General features: G+C 40.7%; 1 protein-coding gene across 1 annotated transcript in view; it reads right to left on the bottom strand.

The window, feature by feature from the left end:
* Taf2 (TATA-box binding protein associated factor 2) overlaps window positions 1-15,189 on the bottom strand; it is a 68,167-nt gene extending 52,978 nt beyond the window's left edge. Inside the window, exons 1-7 of the mRNA XM_051159674.1 lie at window positions 14,938-15,189; window positions 14,269-14,323; window positions 8,132-8,292; window positions 6,782-6,900; window positions 4,875-5,016; window positions 3,896-4,127; window positions 146-330 (exon numbers count right to left, since the gene is read on the bottom strand). Of these exons, the coding sequence (XP_051015631.1) occupies window positions 146-330; window positions 3,896-4,127; window positions 4,875-5,016; window positions 6,782-6,900; window positions 8,132-8,292; window positions 14,269-14,323; window positions 14,938-15,020 (977 nt within the window). The 5' untranslated portion in view covers window positions 15,021-15,189. The remainder of the gene's footprint in view (window positions 1-145; window positions 331-3,895; window positions 4,128-4,874; window positions 5,017-6,781; window positions 6,901-8,131; window positions 8,293-14,268; window positions 14,324-14,937) is intronic.
* Window positions 15,190-15,481: the final 292 nt, after the last annotated feature.

Raw genomic sequence — 15,481 nt, 5'->3', positions numbered from 1 at the left:
TACATACATCATTTAAAAAATATCAGATCATCTATAAACTCAATCACATCTAAAGTACAAAGCCAGTCTTAAAAGTGACCAGCCGATAGCTTTTCTTTTTATCATTGCTTTAATTGAGGTATTCCCCATTTGAAGAGACACTAACCTAAAAATGCTCATAGAAGCATAAGCAGCCACTTCAACGTAAGCTTCATCGATGAAGACAGTCTTAAAGCAGGAGTACGGATAGCGACAAGTCAAAATTTCTTCGTAAAACTCAAAAACTTCGTGAAGGTAAGATGTGGTATGTTTAAGTAATGGAAGAAGTTGAGGTAAACAAAAATGAGTAACCTGAAAATAAAAGAATAATCAACTCAAAGGAAGACATATTTAGCTTTTTTTTTTTTTTTTTTTTTTTTTTTGGTTTTTTCGAGACAGGGTTTTCTCTGTGTAGCCTTGGCCACCCTGGACTCTCTTTGTAGACCAGGCTGGCCTCGAACTCACAGCGATCCGCCTGCCTCTGCCTCTCGAGTGCTGGGATTAAAGGCATGCGCCACCACGCTCGGCTATATTTAGCTTTTAATAAATTTCATAATGTTGAAAATAGCTATTATAAGCTGGGGCTTGGTGATGCATGCCTGTAATCCCAGCACTTGGGGAGGTAGAGGCAAGCAGATCTCTGTGAGTTCAAGGCCAACCTGGTCTACAAAGTGAGTCCAGGCCAGCCAAGCTACCCAGAGAAACCCTGTCTCAAAAAGAAAAGAAAATAGCTGTTGTAAAATTAGTGGGCTTTTCAGAGCAGAGTTACAAAATGTTCATTGTACTGAAAATTTAAATGTAAAATGGATTATATTAAAAACTTACACACAATGAAAATAAGACTGGCTCTAAATTTTTTCTCTTATGCATAAACAAAAAAGAATTAAATTTTAAGGCTTAGTGGAATCTCCTATGTGTCTAAACCTAGCAAATACTGAATATTTTGTGGTAATATTTTATTAATTTCTATGTATGGATAATGCTGAAGACTGAATCCAAAGGTTTTCACATGCTAGGCAAGCACCACTTAACTGAATCTAGAAATTAATAGTTTATGTTGACCAGCATGGTGGCTCATGACATTAATTCTAATTATTGGGAGGCTGAAGCCAGACTGGGCTATGCAGTGACATCAGCATAAACTAGTTAATGCTGATCAGAACTGCACAGCAAGGACAATCACTCTAGCCATCCTCTTCCAGTGTTTCCACTACAGGCTGAATACTGGTGAACCAAATACAGGTGAGACATACTAGAAGTAACAGAGTCAAAAAATTCACAATAGAAATAGTCATGTGTCGCAGGATATTTGATCCCATTGTGAACTGTAAAAATCTATTTCTTGTTTCATATGGTTCAACCCTAGCACACACCACACCTTTAATCCAAGAACACTGTTTATTGTAAACAGGTGATTATTGGTGTGGCTCAGCACTAGTACTCACCTTTAATTCAAGAGCTTTATGTCCACAAGATTTAATAAAGTTAACCCTAGGTCTAGAGGAGGCGCGAGAAACCAGCTGACAGGGATTAAGTAAAAAAGAGGAACTCTGAGAGAGAAATATAAGAGCATATAACTAACTTTAACTTTTCCAATTAAAATATAGAGTTTGCAGCCTGAGTCTGCTGCACAGGGTATGGATTAGAAGAGGGGTAATTTTATACAGAGAGTATATTCCAAACTATATTTTAACTGAAAAAAAAGTTGGGGGTGGTCTTATACACTAGAAAAATATGGTAAGATAGCATGGAGGAAAAAAAGGAGCACTTTGGCTTTTAGCTTTTGGCTTTTTTCTCTTGGGCTGTCAGGTGAGCTAGCAACCTTTTGGCCTTTTGGCTGTTTGGGCTTTCAGCTTTGAGTATTTGGGTTTTGACTTTTTCCTTCAGAACATGAGCTGAATAGGACGGTCAGCTGGGTGCTTTCTCTGCCTCTCTGAGCTAACAGGTTTTCATCCCAGCATCTGGCTCCTGGGTCTTCGTTGGTAACATCTAACTATTTGGGATCTACTTTCTTTGTAACAACAGTCAGGGTTTTCAAATTAAGCTAAATTCAAAGCAAGTATCATAGACTGTCTTATGAAACAATTCTATGCCAAATGAATGAAAAAGCCAGGGATGGTGGCACACATTGGTAACTCCAGCATTTCATGTGTGAGGAGAATTCTGAGTGCTTGTGAGAAAACTCCCAAGACACTAAGACAAAAGTCTTGTGACCCTGACCAGTTTCTTCAAGAACATAGAATCGTTCTTGGAATATGCCTTTCTGCCCGTCCCAGATGTAGTGGACAGGAGTGAGTTTACTTCGGATTATTCACAACTGGCTTTTGGTTATATACCACTATGGGAAAACATGCTTTTACCATGCCACGTGTAGCCATGAACAGCTTGTCTCTCACATGAGGCTTGTCCCTGTAATTGCACTTACTCCTGTGACTCTACTTAACCCTCAGCGTACTGATAATCTGAATAAAGTTGGCTATGGCATAAGACTTAAGTCCTCATTCACCGGCTCCATTTTCCCAGCTGACATAGCCTCTAGGGTGATAAGGAGAATCTCTCAAGTTTACAGCCAGCCAGAGCTACATAGTGAGATACTGACACAGGATTATTGTTATTCAAATGCTGATTTCTGTACCACCCCTTCCCCCCAATCTGGTTGTAAGCTTTGTTCTGCGAATGGCCTGTCTAAGTGTTGTGTACACTCTGCTCAATTGTCCCCTTGTCAATAATGCTGCTTACAGCCAACTGATGAGTAGGGGAGGGAATAGGGCTGGACTTCCTGCCAGCCAACAGAGGAGGTGTTAGAAGAGAAAGTTGGGGATTGAGCCAAAGGATTCAGCCACAGGCATAGGTGCAGGAGAGATGAAAAAGATTTAGCTGGAACAAGGAAAGAACTAAAAAGCAAGTAGCTTGGAGATTGTGGCTAAGGATAACATAAAATGTTAAGAGACACTGCTCAAGATTGTGTTGTGAAGCTTATTTTTAAACAAATATAAAAGAGTCTCAATTATTTGTATGATAGCCAGATTAAGAGAGAAACAATTTTATAAAAAATAACATCAACAGTGAGATTGTCTCAAAAACAAATAACAACCTAGTAATGTTTCATCCAGAAGATACCGTAGTCAATCATTTCATGTTAGACAAAAGTTTGAAGATAAAAGCCTGATGTGGTCAGTAGCACATGTCTCAGGGCTCAGGAAATTGAGGCAGGAAGGAAATCATGAGGTTGAAGAAAGCCTGGACTACAGCAAGACTGTCAAAGGGAGGAAAATCTCACAAACACAAAAACCAAGACAAAACAAAATAAACCTATAATGGTTTGAAAGATCAGGATTAAAAAAGTAGATACCACAAATGGAGTCAAGGCTAACAGGAAATATGTTATGATTAGAGAAATGTGCATAAATATAATTAAACTATTTTAAATATATGAACACTTTGATTTTTCTCTAAACAGTGCTTAGCATTTAAAAAAATCCAAGTACTCCCTGGCTAGAGTGTAAGCTGGTTTCTAAAATTAATGTTATTATTAATTTCATCTGAGCCTCATTTCTGGAAGCTGAAAAACTACAATTTGGAAATTACAGGGCAAGCACAGACTTCAAGGGCAGGCAGTTCTACAGCACAAAGAGACCTTATTTTTAAAGAAAAGAAGTAATAAATAGTAAGATTTATTCTCACTTCTGCATACTGAGGTTAGAATCCCAGTAAACAAGCCTGTTAAAATGTGTTTTCTTCCAAATGAATGTGACGTGAAACACTTTGTTTTTAGTGATATTCTTGACAGTTAAAAGTAAAACTATTTATCTGTGCCTTTTTTTCCTAAAGAGCAAAAGTACAGAGGAGAGAGAACAAGACAAGTAAAACGACTTACTTCGTGCATATATGGATCTACAAGTATTTCGAAAGGTCCAATGGCCAAGGAGATACTGGACGCTGCTGTAGGAATAGTAAGCATGTAATGGAAGGTCTTCTTTCTCATGTCATGAGTATACACCGTCTCCACCAAATCTCCATTGGACACAGCCACCATTGCAGCATCTACTGTAAATTCTAATTTCCAGGTACACAACTCAGAGTATGAATCAACACACGGGAACCAAAATCTACAAGCAGATTAACAGTACAGAATATACTTTACATTTAAAATCTCAGGTCAAGTCTTGCTATAATGACGAAATCAGTACACAGCACCAAAATATAAACAATTCTACAACACAATCTTTGGCTTAGACAAATTAATAATCTGAGGAAAGTACTCCCATCATAAAATACTTCAGTAACATCTAGTGAACTACAGAGCATGAGAATGAGTGGACTATACTTTCACATAAAGATGCAGGTCTTCATGTACACCTGCGCGTGTTGAACGACAACAAAAAGCTAGCTATAAAGAGCACAACACACGAATGAGTCCATTTACTTAAAGTTCAAAACTAAGCACAATCGAGTTACTTCAGGAACAGGGCAACCAGTCAGAACACCACGGGGGAATGCTGACCGGAGCCGAGGAGGGTGCTGATGCTACTGTGTTGATCTGAGTGTGAGCTCAATAGGTTTGTTCCCTCATGAAAAGTTACTACCTTTTTGTGTTTACATGTTGTGCAGTTTTCTGTATGCATGCTGAACTTCACTGTGAAGGTAAACAATCAAGGTGATAGATTATTTCAAAGCTTTTCCCTAAAAGATGACTGAGAAGGAACAAGCAATGATTCAGAAGCAGCTTGGGGCGGGGACAGGACGGGACCGGATAAGCATATGCCTGCCATCCTAAATGAATGCACTGCATATTCAATACATAAAAATGCAATTATAAAAATTAACTTAATTGAAATATATGATTTATAATCTACCTTGTAGAATTCTGATACCCACAAGAGAAGACATGAGCACCTCTCTCTGCCATACTCCCCTCTACACTGGGTACCACAAAATGAAGACCTCCTTTTGGCTGATCCAAAGAAAAATTAATATGTATCTTCAGGACCTTTAACTCTGCAATAAATAAATATATACATTTACTGACACATAAATAAGCAACAGTAACCTATATAATAAAGACGCTACAATGAGAACCCCAGCCTGAGCATTATACTAAGGAATCAAAGAGCTGCTTGGGATGTAGCTCCAGTGGTAGGGTCCTTGTCTAGATGCGAGCAGCCTGGGACCAAATCCCACTACATAGAAACAAAGACACGGGCCAGGCATGGTCGTGCACGCCTTTAATCCCAGCTCTTGAGAGGCAGAGACAGGTGGATCTCTGTGAGTTCGAGACCAGCCTGGTCTGCAAAGCAAGTCCAGGATAGGCAAGGCTACGTAGAGAAATCCTGTCTCAAAAAAGCCAAAGTAGGAAACAAAGACACTGTACCACTTCCACAGCATAGGCTTTTACATGTTTCCACTTACACTGGTTGATGGCTTGCCTCCCATCTATCAACTGCTGCTTGCAGTCTCTCTCATAAAACACAGCATCACTCACAGCATAGTCTCTTCTCAACATTTCTGACAGCATATAATGTTGTCAGAAAAAAAGTCAAATTCCCTAATATGATACTTTAAGACCTGTTAAATCCAACTGTAATTCTACTTTTCAAGTTTTTCTCCTTTTGTATTTCCTCCCAAACTGTCAATTGTATTTGACTTTGGAGAGTAAAGGAAGGCAAGCAGGGTGGAGGGGATTACTGACAAAACTGCATCATCTACTGTGTTTTTAAATTATAGTTTGTTTCTATATAGTAAAAACGTCTCAGCTGGTGTGGTGGTGCATGCTTTTAGTCCCAGCCCTCGGAAGGCAGAGGCAGGCGGACCTCTGTGGGTTTGAGGGCTGCCTGGTCTACAGAGCAGGTTCCAGGAGAGCCAGGGCTGTTACACAGAGAAACCCTGTCTCAAAACAAAACAAAACAAAACAAAACAAAACGCCCTGCTAGCATTAGGTTAAAAATAGTTATTTTAATTTTCCCTGATATTACAAGTGCCTGCACATGCAATGATAAGCTTCTACACACACCCTGAACTGAGCAATACAACTATTTTCTCACCTGCTCCCAAATACACTGAAAATAAAACCAAAACAAAGTGTTTTCTTTTTTCTTTCCTTGGCTTTTATAAGGCTAAATGAAGAGAAGGAGGTATTCAAACAGCAATTGTAAGGACTACATTTTTAAAGAAAGGATAATGAAAATTTATAAGGGCTAAAGTCAAAGTATTCGGAGCATGTGGCAGCCCTGCTCTACCACAAATCAGCTCAGTGAACTGACCTGTGGGACTTGAGAGCGAAGGAAGCAGGACTGCTAATGCTGCAAAAATGCTGCTATTCTACATGCTCTAGCTGAATGATTTTTAAAGTGCCTTTCATTAAAAAACAAAAAACAAACAAACAAAAAACCATAGCTGGGTGGAGTGGCACATGCCTTTGATCCCAGCACTCAGGACGCAGAGGTAGATGGATTTCTGAGTTTGAGGCCAGCATGGTCTACAAAGCAAGTTCCAGGACAGGCAGGTTCAAAACAAGTAACAAAAAGTGAAAGGAGCTGGTGGCACAGCCTGATGACAGAGAACATGCCTACCATCCACAAAGTGGTTTCCTAGTACTACGCAAACAGTGAAACCAGTTAATTTTGTAACAGCCTAAAAGAAAGAATTTTCCAACTTCTTTTGTACATTTCTACTGGTTGGTTTAGTTTACACATCATTGACTTTCCGGCCTCTAAGTCTAATAGGATGTATTTCACAGTAGTGTGATACATTCCTGGGGCTTTACCATCGACGTGCTTCCAGAGCTCTGACGGAACCTTAATGCAGAGCTCTCCGTTCCCCGCGTCAGGATCAACAGCACTAACCGCAGCTGCATACGCATTGGAAAAATAATTGAGATTTCTCCTAGGGAGATAAAAAGCCAACTTGTAATAAAAGTAAGCCACACATTTCACCAAGATCTTTCTAATATCAATGGGTATCAATTATTTCTAAGTATTATGTCTTCTTATACAATTTGTAAGAATACTTTTTTAGCCAAGTTAACTACTCCTTATGTTGTTCACCATGTTGAGAACTATTAACATGCCGGGCATGGTGGAGCCATCTTTGATCCCAGCACTCTGGAGACAGGATCTCTGTGAGTCCAAGGACACCCTGAGCTCAAAACAGGAAGAAAAGAAAGAGAGAGAGAAGAAAAGGAAAAGATTGAAAAAAGGAAAGAATGAATGAAAGAAACAAAAAAAGAAAGAAAAGAAAGCTAAAAAGAACAAAGAGAGAAAGGAAGGAAGGAAGGAAGGAAGGGCGGTGGTGACGCACGCCTTTAATCCCAGCACTTGGGAGGCAGAGGCAGGTAGATCGTTGTGAGCTCAAGGTGAGCCTGCCTCCCAAGTAAAGTACCATCTCGACTGAAGAGTTTATAACTGAGTTTGGCATCCCACTACAAACCACCAACAATCACAGAAATAATATGACCTAATGCTATCCAGGCTTTTTACATGCCCTCAAATATAGTTGACAGTGGATATAGTATTGCATGAGATACTTTAAAATAGTGAAAATAGTTAAAGTGTCTCTAGTCTGAAGATGATGGTGATCATCCAGTTCATTAAAACAATTTCTTGGTATTTATGAAGTAAACACTTATAAAAATATTAAAACAGAAACACCATTAAAATAATTTACCAAAAATAAATATTCTGAAAAATCCCAGATAATACTTCTTTAAAACTGTAGTATGAAGAAGGGAAATTTACTTCTTATCTTAGACAAAGGTTGGGAAATCTTGAGCGAAATTTGCAGAACAGTAAAACCAACAGAAACACAACAAATAGGCCTATTATAACAATAATGGAAAACGATTTTGAAAAACGTTAACCCAATCACTAAAAACAGTAACAGAATGACTTAAAAACATCAGCAGCTACTGCTACTGCTGCTTCTTCTTTTCTTTTTTTTTTTTTTTTGGTTTCAGACAGAGTTTCTCTGTGTAGCCTTGGCTATCCTGGACTCACTTTGTAGAGCAGGCTTGCCTTGAACTCAGAGACCCTCCTGCCTCTGCCTCCTGAGCGCTAGGATTTCAGGCATGCACCATGACACCCAGCTAAACATCAGCTTCTATACATGTATAACTTACTGTTTTGATTCACTGTGACAAACTTCTAAGGTTGGATCATTATAAATAAAAGCAGCCTCCAAGTCATTGATCCTGACGCGGTATATTCTACACTGTTTACTGTTCAACTTGATTCTATTCAAGTTTGCAACTGTAGGAAATATTGTCAGCTCCACAAATCCCTGTAAAGATAAAGAACAGTTGTTATAAACGCTTTACTATTTTAGAGCATATTTCTCTAATTACTACTTATATATGTTGCCTCAAAGATAAAATCCCAAATAGCTACATACATGTGTTTGCCAAGAACCTTAATTTCAGCCGGGCGTGGTGGCGCACGCCTTTAATCCCAGCACTCAGGAGGCAGAGGCAGGCGGATCGCTGTGAGTTCAAGGCCAGCCTGGTCTACAAAGTGAGTCCAGGATGGCCAAGGCTACACAGAGAAACCCTGTCCCGAAAAAACCAAAAAAAAAAAAAAAAAAAAAAAAATCTTAATTTCACATACTAATTGTACCAGTGACTGAACTGAATGCATACAATTTATCTTTACCAGCCTGGTGCTTCCTTCATCTGTGCTATTTGTGGTAAGGAAGCCATTGTTGACTAGAAAAGCAAAAACATTTCAGAGTGTCAAATACAAGACTTCCTAGATAGACTGCAACAAAGAAAAAGGCTGGAGGACCAAAAAATGATAGAAGAGAAAGTTACAACCAGGAGGTTAATGTAAAAAAAATCTGTTGGTACAAAGAACTTCAGCTTTAAAAACTACACTATTGGGGGATGGAGAGATGGGTTGGTGGTTAAGAGCACTGTCTGCTCTTCCAAGGGTCCTGAGTTCAATTCCCAGCAACCACATGGTTGCTCACAACCATCTATACCCTCAAATGCCCTCTTCTGGCATGCAGGTATACATGCAGATAAAGTACTCGTACACATAAAATAAATAAAATCTAAACAAAACAAAGCAACCAAGCCTTCACTACTGAAGCGAATGAGTGGGAGTCTCCTCGCACTCATTAAGTGAAGAAGTACATAGCAGCAAATGCTGCCAGAGAGAACGAAGGCAGGAGGCAGGAGGGGCAGCAGTACTTCCAAATGCTGACTGACGTCCTGCCAACGAGTCCCATGTCATATACACTTCTACCATGCTACCTGAGGGTCGTGCAGTCCATCTACAGAGACTACTATACAACTGACAGCTACATACTCCTACCAACTTTCTATATTGACTCAAATGGGACAGAGAAGTGTGTCAAGGGCCATCCTGTTAAATGAGCTCATTAGGCACGTGGGCTTTCCAGGTGATCCGGTATTTTGCAAGGTCTGTACCACGATGCACCCCCAGAACTGTTTCCTGCCTCTGACATATTGTCAAGAGCCATTGATTTGGGGAAGTTCAGTAGGCATAAGAGATCTCTGGAAGGGATCCAGTATTTTGCAAGGTCTGTACCATGATGCACACCAGAGTTGCTTCCAATCTCTGACAATCCTGTCAACTGTGCACTGCCGCATCTCTCTAAAATCTGTCATTAGAGCCGGGCATAGTAGCGCATGCCTTTAATGCCAGCACTCAGGAAGGCAGAGACAGGTGGATTACTGTGAGTCTAAGGCCAGCTTGGTGTACAAAGCAAGTCTAGGACAGCCAAGGTTACACAGAGAAACTCTACCTCGAAAAACCAAAAAGAAAAAATATCTGGCATTGGTGTGAACTGTCACTTCCTGGGTATTGCCCAGCTCTGAGGAAACTTCCTACAAGATCTTGTTGAAGGTGTACTGTTGTTCAGATGAATTAATCCCTGATTATGAAATTCCTGATTTGATTCAAATAGTTTAAAAAGTTAAATTGTTTTAGATCGTCTAAAACAATTTGAGAGCTTATGGCTGCAATAAACACCCTTGTGGACCTCCAGATGCCTCATTAGGGGATATCCTAGAAGCATATTTGTGGCCTCAGATAAGCCTTCACTCTAGATGGTACAACAAATCCTGGTATTCACCATAAATATAGGCAAGTTGGTTTAAACTTCCCATGAACCTAAGATATAATGGGGCTACCTAGAAATGTCTAAATTAAGCACAAGCCTTAATATCTAAATATACAAACTGTTCTGTTATAATTCCTCATACCTTGTTACTTTGTGGCATCGTATGCTGTCATTTTAAATTTACTGTTTCTTACAATGAAAGACTGATAAAATTATTGTCCTGAACTCATTATGAACTGAGAAATAGCTGGATAATGTATAGTTAGATCAGTCCTAACTGAAAAGTCATATATTCTTGTAACTTTTAGACCCTGTTAACCTTTAGGCCTTGTCAACCTTTGTCACTCTGAACTCACTGTGAACTTATGTAATGGATACATAGATAAGAAATGTTTAGCTTTAAAACATGTAACCTGTTGTATTTTTTAATTCATCTGTTTCTGTAATTGCCCTTTTTGACTATGAGGTAAGTCCCCTTTCTCAGAAGTATAAGTACAGTAACCAACAATAAACGGCGTTGAAATTGGGAAGCTTAGCTTCAGTTGACGTTAAGATGCCTAACTTCATCCACCTTTTCTCTTGAATGTATGTGTGTGTGTGTGTGTGTGTGTGTGTGTGTGTGTGTGAGTGGTTTATTTCCTATCTCTCTCTTATTTCTTATTTCCCTGTAGATTGGCAAATAAGCTAGCAGACTCAGGGCTTTACCATCAGCCTTCTAGGGCTAGCAGGCCTAAGTTCATATTAGCTTACTGGAGATCTCTGCAAAGAGGCCTATCTATGGATCAATGAGCCTCCTTTTACGACCCCGCCCCTTGCAGTTTCTAGTTAGAAGCCATTTTCACAGCCTCAGCTATAAGAAATTTGTGATCAGTTTAAGTTTTCCTCCTTGGACACAGTACAGCTAGTCTCTAGAGAAGAAACCTGGGCTCCCTTTCCTCTTTCTTCTTTCAATCCTGATGAGTTGCCTGAGCCATCAGTTCTGCTGACCCAAGAGATGAAGCGAACTGGAAGGGAACCTGCATCCTACCCCAGATACCCTACGCTAGACCTTCTCAGAGCCACAGCCAGGCATTAACACAGGTGAAATACGGAATGCATGTCCAGTGATTTCTATAGACTTGATTGAAAAACCATTATGCTTACGCATGAACTATGGGAGGGTACAAAATGTTTCAAATGCCATATAGTGAGTATGAGGATTTTAAAGGTTCTATCAGGAGTATCGACAAGCAATCAAACAGTCCACAGAGAGGACTGGATATGACGCAATTCCTACACATCAGGCAATTGCTACACTACCTTCTTAGGTACTCTCTAATCCTGATACCAACTCTGAGAAAAAAAAGTGTTACTTGAAATGTTTTACACAAAAGCCCTAGAGATATGTACTATTGCAAAGTATTTTAAGTGTTAACTTTTATACATAAATTAATGAGGTAAGAAATGCTAGCTAGGCTGGGTGTGGTGGCACAGGCCTTTAATCCCAGCACTCAGGAGGCAGAGGCAGGCGGATCACTGTGAGTTCGAGGCCAGCCTGGTCTACAAAGCGAGTCCAGGACAGCCAAGGCTACACAGAGAAACCATCTCAAAAAACAAAACAAAAAACAAAAACAAAAACAAAAAGGAAATACTAGCTAGATCTAAATCTATCTGTTTCTACTAGTCTATATTCCTCTGGGCACAAGGATTTTAAATAAAGTTCATGAATATTTTCTGTATAACCTTTAGACCAATTGCTCAAAAACATTCAATTTTACAGCCTCTCTGCTCCCAATTCCAAAAGAAGAGGCACATATTTTTAAATCAAACCATCAACTTAAATCAACAATTTAGATGTGAAAGTAAAGACCAGAATATTGTGGGAGGAAAAAAAACTTTGTATTTTAAAATACAAAGTAAGCTGGTTACGACACATGCTTGTGACATTTGGACTTGAGAAGTGAAGACAGGAAAATGGCCACAAGATTGTAGCCAGCATGGCCTACAAAACCCAAATGGTGTAAACCATGAGATTGTGTAGCGGAAAGGCCAAAATACATAGACCCGCCCTTCCTCCTTCAATGTAGTCTTAGCTGGGCTGGAACGCTCCATGGAGATCCAGTTGGCCTCAAATTCCAATGTCTGATTCTAGTGCTGGGATTAAAGTTGTGTGATACCATGCCTTGCCCAAAACTGTCCTAAATTACCCTGTCAATTACCCAATGACCACCCTAAATAAATGAACTCAGATTAAGTGAAAACCAGCAAGTAGAACCAAATGAATCTGGTGCTGAGAGTGGTGGTGCATGCCTTTAATCTTGGCAGCCAGAGGCAGAGGCAGGTGGATATTTGTGAGTTTGAAAGCCAGGCTGGTTTACAGAGTGAGTTTCAGAAAAGCCAGGACAGGCATAATGAGACTGTCTCAAAAAAAAAAAGGAGTCTTACAGATCTGTAACTTTTGATGACAGCCTGAGTAATATGGTGTCAAGATTCCAAAAAGAAAAGTGAATTAGAAAAGGTTATGGAAAGAGCTAATAACCAACAGTTACCTGTAGAGAGTATAACTGGTTTTCTACATTGATGCTGATAATATAGAGATGAAGAGAGTGTATTTTGGGGTAACAGTTCCCTAACGGCATAGGGCCCTAACCTGCACACACCAATCGGACCCACTGACCCTCACAAGCTTCTGTCTAGCATGCTTAGCTGCCGACACGACTGACACCCTCAGATCGTCCAACATCTCACAATTACTCTGCCCATTATTTTCCCCAGCATTTCATAACTAGCTACCCCATGTCTTCTAGTCTTTTTGAAAACTCTTCATTTACTGTATTTTAAATGAACTATCTCCTGAATGTCTGAGAGAAGCTGCCTATCCTCTCATTCATGATAAACTAGAGTAAAAGGAAACAGGCAGTCTTGCTGCTCTTTCTTGGCTATTTATCAGCTTGAATGTAGTAAATACTCCAAAACCAGGACACCGGTCGCTTGTAGGTAAATGCATTCTCTGTCAACAAGCCCTTGTATTTGAGTCCTAGATGCACCACCTGGTAACTATATGATCCTATCGGGCATGGAGCACATGCCTATAACGCCTGCAGTGGGTGGCAGAGTCCAAACACCCTACTGACAACGACTTCAAGCTCCTTGAGCTAAATCGACAGGAGCTCCTCCATTCCAGGATGACAGTCAATATCAGAATCCGGAAGGCCCCTCCACACTGCTGATACCGACATCATGAGTTTGGGCGTCCATAGTGCTTCTCCTTTTACCGCCCTTCTCTTCGAGTCTCTATTCAAGGGCACTAAATCCAAGCAACGGGATCATCCCTTGCAGACTACAGAAAAGCAATGGCACAAAAACTTGAGCAACGCCCACCAAGAGGTTCTTCTGCTAAACGACACGCAGGCAGTAGATTTACTCTTCTATTACTCCTTCATTTACCTACCTTCCGCTGAACCTCTCTGCTCCCTGCTCCCTTGTTTATGGAGTTGGGACTGAAACCTTAACTAGCCCAAGGGGTTACAGTGAGGGGCCGATGAGTTAACATACACACACCTCAAGGAACGTCTTAACAGACTCACCTAATATTCACCATAATTCAGTCAATTGTGCTAACTCCAATCGACTTTCGTAATGCTTCATTGAGACGTATCACTTAAATATACTCCCCAATTCTTCCACATTCTCTACAAGATCCACCTAACCATGTTCTATCCCCCAAAATTGAAAATAAACAGTAATCTGTGACGAATTCTACAGAAGATATTCCGGAAGTGAGCAGCCGATAGACTGACTCTTTTTAGGCTCTTTATAAATCTAAAACTCAGCCGGGCGTGATGGCACACACACCTTTAATCCCAGCACTCGGGAGGCAGAGGCAGGCGGATCGCTTTGAGTTCGAGGCCAGCCTGGTCTACAAAGTGAGTCCAAGATGGCCGAGGCTACACAGAGAAACCTTGTCTCGAAAAACCAAAAAAAAAAAAAAAAAAGACTTCCTATTTCAATTCCACAACGTACTTACTACATTACACATTTTAGTCAGGAGAGGAGGTAGGGAGAACTGAAGCAACGTGTATAGCAAAAGAATATGACAAACAGACTTGAACTTTAAGTTCTGGAACATTATAGAGTCCCCAAGAACTGTGAAAAGCACACTCAAAATGTTATGATGACCGGAAATGATCTTACCACAACAGATTTTCTCTGGAAGTTTATGTTGTTGATACAGACGACCTGATGGGTTGTATATTTTTAAAAAAAAAAGAAAAAAAAAAAAAAAAGAAAGAAAAGTACTATTATTAAATGAAAGCATAACTCTATCCAAGTACAAATAATGACTGTTTTAAGTGGCTTAAAACCAACACAAGAAGTTTGCATCTTCAAATTCTACAAAATGAGTAATCTGTTTATTTTAAATCTAGCATCAGCCATGAAAAGGTTTGTCTTGACAAAAATATAGCAGTACTTTAAGAAAGGTTTTATGCCGGGAGTGGTGGCGCACGCCTTTAATCCCAGCACTCGGGAGGTAGAGGCAGGAGGATCGCTGTGAGTTCGAGGCCAGCCTGGTCTACAAAGTGAGTCCAGGATGGCCAAGGCTACACAGAGAAACCCTGTCTTGAAACCCCCCCCCCAAAAAAAAAAAGAAAGAAAGAAAAGTTTTATGAGCCTGTATGGGAGGCGGGTGCGCTAAATCTGGTAAGTAATACTGTCAATTCAAAAAGTTTTCACCCTACAAACATCATCGGCAACTGGACTCTCATTTCCCACTAGTTTGCTAGGCTCAAGTCAGTCACAGAATCAATGAAAACAAAGTCAAAGAGGGGCGAGATAGGCGGGAAGAGTTGAAAAGGTACTTATAATTTGTACGGCCGTGGGCTTTCGAAGCCTTTGTCTCCTTTCTTCCTGTTCATCCTGGAGGACTCTATGCCGGTGGGCGGCATGAAGCGCTCCGGCGGGGTTCGCCTTCCCGGCTGCTCGGGGGACAGCGGCGCATTCCCGGTTAGCGGCCCGTGCACCCTGAGCACCCAGCCACACGGCCTCGGCCTCGCGCCCCCTCCCCGACCACTCTTGACGACCTCAGCCCGGTCCCTGTCACAAAGATGAGACGCTCTACAGCCTCCCAATGCCTCCGCCGCCACCACCCGACATCTTGCCCGTCCCCTCTGACCGGTGACGTCAGAGGAAGTGACGCCACGGCGGAGGCAGAACCCAGAAGCTAGATGAGTCCGCACGTCAGTGGGCGGGGCCTGCACGCTAAAGCGGGCTTTTCCCTTTGGCTCCTGGTTTCTAAGTGTTTTTCCAAAACATTTCTAAAAATTAGGAGAGCAGAGGAGAGATTTACTGGATGAGAAGATAGGGAAGGGAGGAAGGGATAAGTGTTATATGAATCGTGCTTTTGTTA

The sequence above is a fragment of the Acomys russatus genome, chromosome 17 (genome assembly GCF_903995435.1).
Source record: "Acomys russatus chromosome 17, mAcoRus1.1, whole genome shotgun sequence".
Lineage (NCBI taxonomy): Eukaryota > Metazoa > Chordata > Mammalia > Rodentia > Muridae > Acomys > Acomys russatus.
The sequence above is the reverse complement of the archived record's forward strand: the minus strand, read 5'-3'. Positions and strand labels throughout refer to the sequence as shown.